Below are 14,112 nucleotides of genomic sequence, written 5' to 3'. Positions count from 1 at the left end.
TGTGTTTCAAGAAAACTCTTTGATTAAATGGAAATATCTGTCAGTTTTTTGATGTGAACATGAATCAGGTTTGGAGAAGTTCAAATATCATTTCAGGTCGCTGTCAATACAATCAGGTTTAAATATGAAAATTGGTTTAGGTTGCTGTAGTTTTTCCTCCTTTTTATAAGTTGATTCATTTCTTATTATTTCACTAGTCTTCGTGTCAGTGGAAGATAATAAGGCTTCATCACACTACCTGGGCAACTGAGGGAGGTCATGAGGCTAATTTTAGAAACAACCTACTTAATTGAATCAAGTCACATTGCTGATGTCTCCGTAGTTTCATATAACATTAGAATTTTATTGAGGACATACTTAAGAATAAATCTCACTACTCAAAAGTATTTTAATCTATAAATATCTTTATTTTTAAATCAATGGCACCAAAGCTGAACGGTTCACTGCCTTTATTATTGCTATACATTCCATGCATATTTTAAAATGTGTTCCAACTCGTCACATAAGCTGAGACCAGTGAAGCAGTGCTAGTTGGTTGCTGCTATGTTCTGTTTGAATAATTAGCAGATGAATCACTCATTTATGATTTCATATCAACAAATGCATATTTGTAGTATTTGATAAAATTGTGTCTAACCCTTATTCAAGACAAGACACACACTGGAGGTACAGTAATCTTTTATTTCTTCAGGAGCAACTCATGAGAACATTATTTACAAACCAGGATGGTGATGGGATCTTTTGGTTTATCACAAATCTGCTCTCAGAAGAAACAGTTGCTCTGTTAGAAGCTGTGTAGACTTTTCCTTCAAATAAAATTCAAAAGAGCTGCAACTTCAGCAAAATCAATTAGTGGAAAAAACAATCTTCACTAGTTAGAATGAAAGTGCTTCGACTACAGCTTTTATTTTGGTACGAGAGCAAGTGAAGCTGTGAAAAGATTCATTTTCACACGAGCTCTCTTTCAACATCCAACGGTAATGACATTAACTTTATTGAATCCGTTTTGCTCTCAGGTGTGATGCTTTCATTTTGAAACTCTTGTAATGTCTCACTCAGCGAATTAACTATTTTATCTGGGATCAGCTTGAGAAGTGCTTGAGGCCTAATTCATCAAAACTAAGATCGGTCTCAACGGGAGCCAGCGTTGAGCAACGGGACGTGCTCACCAGCCCAGTTCTCTGTTAGTGGGAACGGAGACAGGCGACATTCAGGTGGAGTCGGCCCTGGTTGATGTTGACTGGTCCTGCTGTGGAAATGTGGACCCCCAGTGGACTCTGGTCTGGGAGGCAGATGGATGAGAAAGGGGCGACAGAGAAAACGGGGCGGAGACGGGCAGTGATGTCATGATATGATCAGGCTTTATTATCGGAGTCTCTGAAATTTAAAATCATTCAAACATCTGGTCTCTGTGGTGAAGCTCCATGCATCCATCAGTCCGTCCCTTTGACACATAGTCCTTCCCAACCTCCACCTCACGCGATGCCGCTCAGTCCTCCAGGGCCAATGTGTTGAGTTCCTCGTCCAGCTCCTCCAGGTCTTCACCCGTGAACAGGTTCTCATCCACCGGTACATCCTCTTCCTCCTCCTCTTCCTCTTCCTCTCCTCCTGAAAGGCCGTTGGCCTCAGCGCCGCCACAAGCTCCGTTCATCTGCTCCGCTGTGGACAAGCAAAGAAATAAGAAGATTAAAGTTGGTTCACGTGAGCATCAGAAATACTCCTGCTGTAATAAAAGGGTTTGTTTCTTACAGTTGTCGTCATCTGTTGGTGCGCGCTTAGTCCGAGAGGCGAAGCGGTCCATGGCTGCCATGGTAATGCCCGGCGCGTTGTCGACCTCTTGTGGAACAAAACGGGACACGTCTATGTCCTGGTACTCTGTGGAATCAACCTGCGATGGGAAGATAAACAGCAGGTTCAGACAGGAGAGAGGGACACAAGAAATCTCAACATCAATCAATCAATGTGAAAACCTAACGTGAGCCACACTTGGCCTGTCACTGCCTTCCAGAAAACCTGAAAATGTTCCCACATAACTGTTTATATGGGGCTTTATGTTTCTTCGTTAATACAAAAAACAAATAATCTTCCTCCCACACAGAAGCACTGCTCCTGATAAGCCTCGTGCCTCTTGTCAGCATTCTGGGTTTGAATATGTAACCCGACGCCCTGGCAGCTAGCTCGGCTTCAACAGCTGTTTACAGTCGGTCAGGAAGGCTGTGACATCACTTTGTGGAACTGACGACACAGCTATATTATTTATATTTCCAACCAACTACATCAGAATCAGAATCAGAATCAGAATTCTTTTTATTGCCATGTATATTTTCACATACAGGAAATTGCCTTGGTGTGGTTGGTGCACTTTACAAACAACAATATAAAAACAACAATATAGAGCAATATAAACATCAATATAAAAAACAACAATATCGAAAAAATAATATATACAGTAAATGTGTTTTGTGCGGTTTTAAGGTGCAAAGATTGGTGGTAGTGCCAATAATGTAGTGTTATAAATTATGTGCGAGGGTGGGGGGGGGGGGGGTCAGCAGAGTCAGTGTGATGGGGGGGGCTTGTTTGTGAGCCCCACTGCCATGGGGAAAAAGCTGTTCAGGTGACGCGAGGTTTTAGTCCTGACGGCCCGGAACCTTTTCCCAGATGGAAGTCTCTGGAACAGGTGGTGACCGGGATGGGAAGGATCAGCGATGATCTTGCCTGCTCTCTTTCTGGTCCTGGAGTGGAACAGGTCTAGGAGAGCCGGCAGGTCACAGCCGATGACCTTCTCAGCTGACCGAATGATCCGCTGCAGTCTGCCCTTGTCCTTGGCAGTGGAGGCAGCGAACCAAACGGTGATGGATGAGGTGAGGATGGACTCAATGATGGCTGTGTAGAACTCAACCATCACTTTCCGCGGCATGCTGAATTTCCTCAGTTGCCGCAGGAAGAACATCCTCTGCTGGGCCTTCTTGGTGATGGAGGTGATGTTCTCCGTCCACCTCAGGTCCTGTGCTATGATCGTCCCCAGGAATCTGAATGACTCCACTGTTTTAACTGGGGAGTCGCACATGGTGAGGGGGGCGGTTTGGGCTGGGCTCCTCCTGAAGTCTGCCACCATCTCTACAGTTTTTGAGGCGTTCAGCTCCAGGTGGTTCTGGCTTAAATTTCAGAGACTCCGATAATAAAGCCTGATCATATCATGACCCTAACCCTACATTAGACGATATGAAGTCAAACAAAGACAAAATAAAAAGTATCAAGTTAATTCATCATCACCTCTTCCTGTTCGTCTTCGTCGTCGTCGCTGACGTATCGAGTGTCGTCGGCTTCAGCGTCGTCATCGTCCACCAGCTCCGGATGGAACTCGAACACCTCACGTCCACTCACCTACAGACAGATACATCCTCCATTAGTAAACGAAAATGAAACAAAGTGTAAACAGGAATCTTTTAAGACACAGAGGAACTTACTATGAGTGATTTTCCAGCCTTGAAGTCAGCCTTCTTCTTCTCCATCTCCTCCATCGCTTTGTCCGCCTGTTAATCAACAATCGTTTAGTTCGTCACGTTAAGATTCATGATTTAATCCTGAAGACATGATTTCCACGGGCTCCCACCTTGTCCTGTCTTTTCCTCTTCTTCCAGGCCAGGAAAGTCTCCAGGGTGATTCGAGTCACGTTGGGACCGAGAGCCGCTCGCTGCAGGAGGAGAGACGGACGTCAGCTTCAGCAGATCAGAGCTAAACTTGTTTTTCTAAAATCTTTTTTCTGAATCTCTCTCTCTCTCCACGCCTCCTCACCTCGTTCTCGACCAGCTCCTCCAACGAAATCTCATCCTCCTTCTCCTCTTTCTTCTTGTCTTTCTTCAGGACGAAGCCGGGCGGCAGGGCATGACGGTACATACACTCGCCGCCGCCTCCCGGACAACTCCAGAACCAACCGTACTTATTGTTCTCGATGGCGTCCAAGAAGAATTTACACACCTGCGGACAACACAGAGGACATTATGTCAAGTATAAATATTTCATCTCTTTGTTAAATGTTAATTTTCCAGTTTTAAACCAGACTCACAATGTGTGTTTTGGACTGAGACTTCTTCTCAGCTTCTCCGTGCTTCTTGTTGATCACCTCCTCCAGCTTCTTCTCGTCCCAGTTGTCCATCGTATCTGAGCCGAACACAACAGGAACCACATTAAACACGACCAGTAGAGACCAGCTGCTGAATGTTAAACAGTGTTATCATGTCGTGACCTTTGAATGCTCAATGATGACATTTCGTTCTGCTGAATAGCTGCTGCCGTTATATTTGCACTTTGTTCTTAAGTTTACTTACATTTAAAACTTGATTTTAATCTCCGTGGCAGGGACTGTAACAGCTGTATTTAATATTATTATCACAGCTGAGGTGTACATATGGTGAAATGACAACGGTGTTATCTTTTGTAAATTTGAGTAATGCAGATAAATACATTTATGTAACTTCCAATGCAAAATTGTTTGTTTCCAGTTGTGAAGTTTGTATATTTAACACTGCAGTTGTGCTGCTTGGTGCAGAAGCTGTTTCTAAGAATTTAATACTCAACTCTCGATGTTTGTGGAGTCTCTGCTCGGTGGGGGGTAAGTTGGATTAGCAGCAGGGTGATACTGAATTTTAAATGGCTTTTAAAGTACAAGTGTGGAAAAATTATCTTCCTTGTTTTCTCGTTTCACGAACAAATCAAGTCAACTGACAAACTGGTTTTAATTAGAAACAGATAGAAATAAGAAGCCGAGCCAGCAGGAAACAGGCTTATGTTTGATGACACCGCCCCAGGTTACGTTTTCAGCCCTTTCAGTTGACACCAAATCGTCTCAACTGATTTCCACGAAACTTGGAAGGATGGGACACAGGCCAAGAAAGAGCTTTTTATTACTTTCTCTGACATTATGAGACGGGGGAGCTTTGACATTTTCACTAATTTCCCAGGGATTAATTCATGGATCTTAAATTTGAAAAAGGAGACACATTTAAGGGAGTGATATCCACGAGTGAACGTGAGGGGCCCTGGCAGAGGTTCACTCTCTACTGAGTGACATTCGACTTGTAAAATTGAATGCCATCAATTCTTAAAACTGTCAGAGGGATGAATTTCTTCATTTCAGACACAAAAAGTAATGATTCTGATATGTGGACACAGTCCGGCTCTGGCATAACAACACACTGTACAGTTATATGATGGTGTCACAGACGCTGGGCACTAACCTTTCTCCAGTTCGTCATCTCTTTCATCCACATAGAGACTTCTCTTCTCACACTTCCTCTCCACCGTCAGGTCGTGGCTGAACTTGCATTTGTCTCCTTTAGTGCACTGACCCTGCTTGAAGAACGCACACAGCACTGACTTCGGGTCGACGCCTGCAGAGAAGAGGGGATATTTTGTGATGATCTTTTCAGCAGCTTCGGTCAATAAAGACTTGATGCAGAGCAACACAATGTGATTAGTTAACAAGTTGCTGTTGTGTAACAGTCGTGTGTGTGTGGGTGTTACCTATGGCGACTTTCTGGGCAACGACAACAGGTTTAAACAGCTCATTGAGTTCATCCAGATCTTTCTTCTTGTCAGCTTTCTTGTTGGTTCCATCCGCCTGGGCCATCGCACACAGACACACACACACGTTAAATGAGGGATGCATTGTTGAGAAGAACGTACAACAACACACCAGGGGACTGAAAACTCATTACAATCTAGTCGACCAGACAAAGAGAGGAAAAGGAATGTGGTGATAGTGTTTGATCTGGGAGACTTCCAACATGAGACAGTCGGGGGGGGGGTATGAAGGGATGGAGGGAGTTGCTCTGACCTGTTTTGCAGTTGGTCCTCCTGTTTTCACTTGATGAACAACGGTCTTGATGAACTTCTGCTGTTTGCCCCCTTTCTTGTTCTTCAAGCCAAACGTCTTGTCCTAGGGAAAAAAAACAACAGGACGAGAAATCATCAGTTTCATGACTTCACCAGCAGACGAACAAGAACCAGTTCCCTGCACTGGTTCTCTTTCATTATTACATCAACCAAACACAAAGGACGAGAGGGGAAATGCATTTCTAGCAGCACAGAGCTCGGGGACCTCCACATAGAGAGAGGAAACCTGTACAGTATAACTTAAAGGGAAATATTGACCTTCAGTATACAACAGTGCTTCTATATTCCACCATTAGATCCTAGAGACAGGCGGCATCGAACCCTCTGACACGATCACAACCCTCAGATGTGACGGCTGCTGCTTGGTTTTTATAAACAACTCCTTTCACCACACAGGCTGACAGGGATCCAAATTTAACCCACACAGTCTAAACATGGACTTTAAACGTGCTACAAGAAATAAAAAATGGTGCGATGATGGAATTTACAGCTGTAGCACCAGTGTGATACAGTTGTGTGTGTTTAACACACAGCTCCTTGTGTGTGAGGACTGTGATGTTTGTGTGTGTGTGAGGGGGGTAGATGATGCAATGTTTCCATTGTAAGTGGTAGTTTGTCTCTTGTCAGGTAAAAAAACATCTGCAGCAAATATTGTTTGTTTACTGGAGCTTTCATGTCCCACTGATTTAATATGGTGAAAATAAAGTGTGATTATCCACCAGGCTATTATAAATCTGTATCAGCAGTTCACCAAAAGTTTTAATAAACACTTTTCCTGTTGATTTTCTCCTTTATACTCACTAGTTCATAATAATTACAGACTATAATCTCTATTTCCCAGAGAACCATGTAGTTCTATTCGGTTAAAACCTCCTCCTGAGACTAAATAAAGTGCAATAAGAGCCTGTGGGGAGCTGACAGGTGTGTGGGGTCACACTGACACCAGGACGAGAGGGTTTCATCCGGACCTGAGGATCCCTGAGGAGCTTGAAACTCTGGAAACTTCTCTACACACTTCACTTTTCACGTCATCGTCAACTCGGCGCTGGGAACCAGTTCCCGCATGTGTCCCGAGGGCCGATGGGAACCAGGCCCGGCTCCACTCGCTCCAGCTCCATTCAACAGACATTACACAACCCGGTTTATCAGAATAAAGAAGAATCAGATATATGAGGATCTTGCTTCTGAGTTCCGCTGCAGGCTTTAGGCTCATTAGCTCCCCGGAGATAAGAGCCTGTGTGGCGGCTCGGCCCTGTTAGCAGCCCGGCCTCCCGACAGCTGCTAGCTCCCGTAATGTGACCTTACTGGGATTTAAACTTATTCCAAGAGGGGACTGGATTAATATTAATAGTTTATAAACAATGACAACCGCTCATAAACCATGTTAACTGCCACGGTTCGCTCGTGACGACACGAGTTAGCTTCGGTCAGAGAGCGGGTAGCTAGCTAGCCGGCTAGCTTCCTGGCTAGCCTCGCCATGCTAAAACTCGTGAGGTTTCCTTTCTACCTCAATGATCTTCTCCTTCTTCTTCTCCTGGGTCTTCTTGTTTCCCCCGACAGCAGCGGGCTTCTTCGGGGGCATCTTGGCTCCGGGTCACCTGCGTTCAACCAGCGATGTTAATTCCAACGTGCAGTTTGCCGAAGGGACGTCGCCTCCACATTTAGCACGTTTAGCCAGATGTTGCTACCAAACCTCCGCGGAGCAGCTCACACGACACATGTGAGCAGGGGACGTCCTGTGTCGTCATCACGCTCACCGAGAGGGATGACGGGTAGTGTAGTCCATACCATAGGACGTATAGGTCCATACCAGTCTATGGCCCATACCATAGACTATATATAAGGTCGATACCTTTACACAGGTACACAGTTTATAATTCGATTTTTCATGGAGCCTCATTTCAGATTCAGATTTAGATGTAGATGCAGTATCCGATTCAGATTCAGATTCAGATTTAGATTCAGATTCACATTCACATTAAGATCAGATAAGATTCAGATCAGGTCAGATCAGGTCAGATTCAGATTCAGATAGGATTCGGATTCGGATTCAGATCAGATTCACATTCAGATCAGATAGAATTCCGATTCTGATTCAAATTTAGATTCAGATTCACATTCAGATCAGATAGGATTCAAATCAGATTCAGATTCAGATCACATCAGATCAGATTCAGATCAGATCAGATTCAGATCAGAACAGATTCACATTCAGAAATGATTCAGATTCAGAACAGATTCAGAACAGATTCAGAACAGATTCACATTCACATTCAGATCAGATTCAGATATCACACAATCGACATCCAATAAGATACGTGTCAAAAAGCACAGGTCAACAAACAAACAGATGAAACAGTGAAATACATAAAGATAACAGTGAAATACATAAAGATAAAGATTAAGGAGGCATATATATAGCCCATTAAATTGAATTGAACTAAAACCATGTCAAAGTGTCCTTATCAGAATAGAGAATTAACAGCAGCTTTGTACAACTGTGATTTAAGGACTGTTTTTAAAAAGGGCGACAGATTCAAAGTTCCTGATCTCCTCAGGCATTCCAAAGTCTCCGGGCTCTGAAGGAAACAGCACAGTCACCTTTGGGCTTCAGCTCAGACTCAGGGACAGATAACAGAGATTTCCCCCGAGGATCCCAGACAGCGAGTTTGGTCATAGAGGGAGAACAGCTTGGAGAGAAGGGGGGGGGGGGGGGCAAACCAGACAGGGACTAGACAGTGATCGGAAATATATAAAATATCAATCAAGTCATTTTATTGCAATATTAACTAATTATTTTTAGATCTGAAGTCATTCATTTTGAGATATTAAGTTATTATTTGAGTTACTAAGCCCCTCCCTCCCCCTCCCTCCAGCCCTGCTCCTTTATTTGCTTTATTTTATTCTATTTTACTGTGTTTTAATGTCAAAGATGGAGCCTTGGGAAATCAAAACACCATTCTTATTACTGCGAGAGAGGCTGTACAACATTGTAAGCCAAAAGCCTATGTTAGGTAAAAAAAAAAAAAAAAAAATATATATATTTATAAGGATGATATGAGATGAATGGTTTTATCACAGAATGATGCTCATTGTTATAGTGTTATAATATCACCGATTTTTTATTTATATAATTTTTGGATACTCCACAGGAAGGGGACTCGTGGGGTTTGTTACTCGGCATTCTATGTCACTACTGTGCAGTTTTCGTGTTTGACCGCTGGAGGTCAGTGTTGCAGTGTCTGAGAGAAAAGACGCTGACGAGAAGCGAAGAAGAAGCAGAATTCCAGCACATTCCCTCAGAGCTCAGAGTCAACATGAGAACAGAAGGTAAAGTTTAACTGTAAACTTCTGAATGGAAATAGAACTCATGTTTATAAATGGTTTATAGAGAAAAAAGTTTGGATGATGGTCAGTTTCCTTCAGTTTGGTAGATTTCATAAGGAAGTATGGAGTTATGAGCATGAGATTAACTCTGATTAAATCTATACGTTCAAACTTGCTTGCAGTGAACACATGATTTAGATCTGAGAGTTAAAAGAGCCCAAAATGGTTTTATACAGTAATAATAATAATGAACCTTATTTATAGAGCACCTTTACAAACAGGGTGTACAAAGTGCTTTTAAAAATTTGCACGATTGCATTCTCACTAGTAGAAAGAATTAAGACAGCATTGTGTAAAAAGCAGTAAATACATATATAGAGAATAAAAGGAATAAAACTCAATAAGACACGTCTGTAAAAACAGGTTTTAAGAAGTGATTTAAAAGAAGCTTTATCTCCTCAGGCAGGATGTTGCTGATCACAGAAGCAGACGGGCCCCAGCTGAGGATCTTAAGGCTGCAGCGACATCACACAGGCGCTTTAAACATGATAAGGAAAATCAAAAAGTCAATTCTAAAGCAAACATCCTAACGGAGAGAAGCCGGGAATGAGGTGGTGCCGACTATTAAAACCAGTAAGACACACAAATACACCATTAAGAAAGACAATCTTGCTGCAGAACCCTGAAAGTGATGCGACGGTAAGCTATTAGAAAAAAGAGCAAAATAATTGTCCTGAGCATAAAACGGTTGTTAGAGAGGAAACATCTGGCCGCGGCACAGAAGGCCGCTCTGATTGCCTCTGTTTAACAGGCTGATTGTATAGACTGCTGGTCAATTAACACACCCCTGGTACGACTTTGATTGGCTGAGTATTGGATGAAATTTCAGACCTATCTGGAAACGGTGTAGGTTGTTTGTGCTTTGGGCGGGAAATTAGGGGGAAAGCAGAGGAAACAACAACAACAACAACAGCAGCAGCAGCAGGACTGCAGTCGTTTTGCAGAATTTTCTATTAAGAAGTAAACCCCCCCCCCCCCCATTTTTTTAACCAGGAGCGTGAGATCGTGTCCCGGCTGCAGGCGCAGAGACGACCAGCCGGGGTTTCACCGCTTCAGCTGCTGATTCAACTTGATTTAATTAGATTTCATTTTACTTACTAATGTGATTTCATTTGGCACATTTGATGCGTGTGGCCTTCGTCCATATCCTGCTTCGGTTCACCGGACAGTTCAGGATGTGTGTGTGTGTGTGTGTGTGTGTGTGTGTGTGTGTTTGTGTGTTATACCATTAGCTTTGTGAAGACCATATTGAGCCTAGAACCTACAGAGTGAGGACTCTTTCAAATGGCTGTTTGAGGGTTAAGACTTGGTTTTAGGGTTAGAGTGAGAACTATCGGGTCAGGCATTTAGTTGTGATGGTTAAGGTTCTAGGGAATGTATCACACCAATGAGCCAATGTCCTCACTAAGATGGAAGTACAAGGTTCTCTGTGTGTGTGTGTGTGGGTGTATTACCCATATTGTGAGGACCTGAATCTGTTTACAGTCACATTATGAGGACAAAATCAAGTCCCCATTAAGTAGATGATAACATTTTAAGTTTAACAGAAGGTTAGATCTAGGTTAGGATTAGGTTGAGGTTGAGTAAAGGTAAAAAAGATAGGTTAAGGTTTATGGTTAAGGTTAGACTAAGTCTCCAGGAAATGTATGTAAGTGAACATAGTGTGTGTGTGTGTGTGTGTGTGTGTGTGTGTTTGTGTGTGTGCGTGGCAAACTACTGTACGCAGTCACAAGCCCAAATGGGTCACACCCGCCTGCTCCTTTCAGGCTCTCATTTGCTCTTGTGTGTTTTAATGAGCTTTGGTTTTTTCGAGGGTATAAGCGACAACAGTTTTGGTTCCCAAATAATGGCCGTACCAGTGAGTGTGCTCTAATGAGTCCCACAGCGAGACGGTGAATTTACTCAGTGTCCTCGGATGCAGATGCGTTACCAGGCGGTGTATCAGCTCGCTCTCGGCCGTGTGTGCGTCTGCTTGTATCAGTGGTGTGTATGGTTTTTTATTTATATCACGTTTGTCATGCACGACGCCCTTCCACCTCGCAGCTCACTTACAGCCGACAAATTTGAGAGTGTGTATAATAACCTACCCTCGACTCAACTCCTGACTACATGGCTGAGGGCGAGTTTTTAAGACAACAGAGCTGGGTAATATCGCCTGGAGCAACTCTCTCACCGCGCCTCTCTTCCTCTCAGTGTGTGAGGGCCTTTGTGTGTGTGTGAGAGCAATTCTAATAAATCACTATCTCTGCTGCGAGACCATTTTTCCCCCATAACCGCCTCCTTCATAAAGTCACAAACATCGATCGCTTCTGCAGAGGGCATGCATGTCAGGTGCACACAACCACACACACATGCACACACACACACACGCACACCTGCAGATGGAAAGAAAAACATCTCCTGCCTAATTAGCAAAGCACCACAGTTGATCTTCTTCTTGCTGTGGCATTCGAGAAAACCTCTTCCAGTTCAATTTCATCTGAGACAGTAACTGAGAGGGTCCTTGTACCCCCCCCCCCCCCCCCCCCCCCCCCGTCTTGCTCGGCCCTCCTCCAGCTTCCAAGGACGAACCACAGCACCTTGTCTGTGCCACTGACGGCTGAGCAGGTCAACTTCCACCCGTCAACCGGTGTTCACCTCCAGCCAGGCCCACCCAGGCCACCGTGCATGGACAACAAGACGTCCCATCACGTCACCTGCGTCTCCCACTGCACGCCACTGGGATCTCAGCCTGATGGTCCTTGAAACCCAGGAGTTATTACCAGTTTCCATTGGTGTTTGTTTGTATGTAAGCAGCATTACACAAGAACCCCTCAACAGATTTCCAGAAAACTTTTGAGGAAGGATGTGTTACGGGTCAGGGAAGAACCCATTAAATATGGATGTGGATCCTGATCGGGGGGGATCCAGGGATTCCTTTATCACTTACATGGCGAGTGTCATATTATTTTTTCGAGCTGCCCAGAAATGGAGGCAAATAGAAAACAACCTAGAAAAATATCTCATCAGAAACAAACAGGTTTGAACAAAGTAGAGAAGGCAGGAGGTGAAAGTGAAAGCAGAGCAGGAGACGCAGGAGCTGGACTGAACAGACAAAGACAAAGAGAAGCACAGAGGCAGAATCCTCAGGGGGGGGGGGGGGGTCGGACTCATTGAACACAGGTGAAACACATTAGAGACAGGTGCAGACGATCACAGGAAACAAGAAGTAGAGTGAGACGCACAAAGACAGAAGCTTCAAAGTCAAAGAGGAAATAATGCAGATCAAAATGCAAGATAAATCAAATGTTCCACGTTACAGAAGGAGAGCTTTTAGATAAAGAGCAAGTTAAGGATTGAGAGAGCGAGGAAATGAGTCAGGACATAGTAAGTGCTCTTAGAAGAGGTCAGGTTATTGGAACGGGTTCAAGTGATCTAATCCAGTTTAGTTACTTGCTCCACTACACTAACGCTCAGGAGAAGAGTTTGGAAAATCTAGATCTCGTGAATTTAAAGTGGTTTCATTACAGGACTGTCGGGGGCCTCGGCGAAGTTCTGGTTTTCTGCTGAATTTGGTGTAATTCCCTCTCTAATGTTATTCCCGCGTTCCCCTCAACCTGCCCTGTCTACATTTACTCTACACGATTTCCCAACACTCCCGGAGAACGGGTGTGTTGTATTAAGCTTTGAGTTTCATGTTGAGGTAATGAGCAATAGCAGGCGAGGTAGTGATACCGACAGCGGGAGAACACGCTGTTTTCATCTGAGAAAAGGCGGAATCCTCTCCTTTTACAGATAACGCTACACAACTCTGCTGGATGCATTGTACCGCGGTCCCTGGAGGCGACTGTCGGAGGAGAGATTGTTATGTACTCCTCCTCGCCGGGTGGATTTCTTTTCTCCTCGTGTGATGGTTGAAAGTCGGTGGAAAATGAAGAGCAGCGCTTTGCTCCACAATCCCGAGGGACCGACACCAAAACAGGATGTTTAGCCCGTTGTTGATGTTTCAGATAAGTCAAAAAAATTGGTGCTGCCTTCTTTAGCTGCTTCATAGCATCGCTGCTGCGCTGGTAATATCTCACAATGTGCAGTTATCTGGAGAGAAACAGGCCCAAATAACAAAATGGACCCCGGAAATGTGATTTATTTCTATTTTTAAAACAATGTTAAACTGTATTCAGGAGGATTTGTCTTTAACTAGCTGTCCCATTATTCACTCAGTGCAGAGAAAACCATGTTGACTCCTCTTCCCAATTGACTGGAGCTGTTTGTAAACCTTATTACTGTCAGTCATAAGTGCTGCCACCAATTCATTTCGCTGGAGGCTCTGGCTGCACTGATGATTGAGTTTTTTTATTGCTGTATATTCAGCTATTGACTCCCTCAGGGGCTTTATCAGCTCATGCTTTTTTTTTGTTTTTTTTGTGTGGTTTTACTTGTGTTTCCATATTTCACTGCGTTCCCACTGAGCTTTTACTCCGTCTGAAAACCGTATTCATCTCGGGGAACAATAAAGATCGAATTGAACTGCACTGAGTCATTCGGGGAGGGATTGGAGGGTGGGGGTTTGCTGGCTGATAACTGGAAACAATGGGAACATTATTGAGGGAGGTCATAACACAACAGAAAACAATCTCGCTGCATGGTCCATTTAGTTGCTGCTTTGGGCTTTCGATGAAACCACACGATCGTAATTAGCGCACAGAGTTGGAGCAGGATGAGGAGTCCTGCAAGTGCTCGGAAAAAAACCTGATATATGAAGACCTACAGAGCGGAGGAGGCTTGAGAAGATCTCGTCACGGAGGCGCAGCTAGATTGCTCCGTTTCGAGGTGGTTCCTTCGAATGCAGCA

General features: G+C 44.0%; 1 protein-coding gene and 1 long non-coding RNA gene across 5 annotated transcripts in view; one reads left to right on the top strand and one right to left on the bottom strand.

Moving 5' to 3' along the window:
* Positions 1 to 661: 661 nt before the first annotated feature.
* zc3h15 (zinc finger CCCH-type containing 15) lies at positions 662 to 7,633 on the bottom strand. Its single transcript, XM_053436255.1, has 11 exons — positions 7,403 to 7,633; positions 5,837 to 5,938; positions 5,524 to 5,620; positions 5,238 to 5,390; positions 4,067 to 4,161; positions 3,796 to 3,978; positions 3,614 to 3,694; positions 3,468 to 3,533; positions 3,274 to 3,384; positions 1,750 to 1,888; positions 662 to 1,659 (listed from the first exon to the last, which is right to left on the bottom strand). The coding sequence occupies exons 1-11, from the start codon at positions 7,475 to 7,477 to the stop codon at positions 1,490 to 1,492; spliced, it is 1,272 nt and encodes a 423-aa protein (XP_053292230.1). The 5' UTR covers positions 7,478 to 7,633; the 3' UTR covers positions 662 to 1,489.
* Positions 7,634 to 9,138: 1,505 nt separating this feature from the next.
* The window catches only part of LOC128453884 (uncharacterized), a 47,181-nt gene continuing 42,207 nt past the window's right edge, over positions 9,139 to 14,112 (top strand). For 3 of the 4 annotated variants that reach the window (XR_008341553.1, XR_008341554.1, XR_008341555.1), the window contains exons 1-2: positions 9,139 to 9,225; positions 9,685 to 9,921. This is a non-coding gene — a long non-coding RNA (uncharacterized LOC128453884). Of the gene's footprint in view, positions 9,226 to 9,684; positions 9,922 to 10,275; positions 11,734 to 14,112 lie in introns of those variants that run through there. The other variant, XR_008341556.1, reaches the window with a different exon arrangement.

The sequence above is a fragment of the Pleuronectes platessa genome, chromosome 12 (genome assembly GCF_947347685.1).
Source record: "Pleuronectes platessa chromosome 12, fPlePla1.1, whole genome shotgun sequence".
In the NCBI taxonomy this organism is placed as follows: domain Eukaryota; kingdom Metazoa; phylum Chordata; class Actinopteri; order Pleuronectiformes; family Pleuronectidae; genus Pleuronectes; species Pleuronectes platessa.
Note: the sequence above shows the minus strand (reverse complement) of the source record. Positions and strands in the feature narration are given on the sequence as shown.

Coding starts and splice junctions, on each gene's coding strand:
- zc3h15 (XM_053436255.1), bottom strand. CDS start 7,477: ATGCCCCCGAAGAAGCCCGCTGCTGTCGGGGGAAACAAGAAGACCCAG. Junction 3,695..3,795: donor AGGAGCTGGTCGAGAACGAG/GTGAGGAGGCGT, acceptor CTCCTCCTGCAG/CGAGCGGCTCTCGGTCCCAA. Junction 1,660..1,749: donor ACCAACAGATGACGACAACT/GTAAGAAACAAA, acceptor GCTTGTCCACAG/CGGAGCAGATGAACGGAGCT.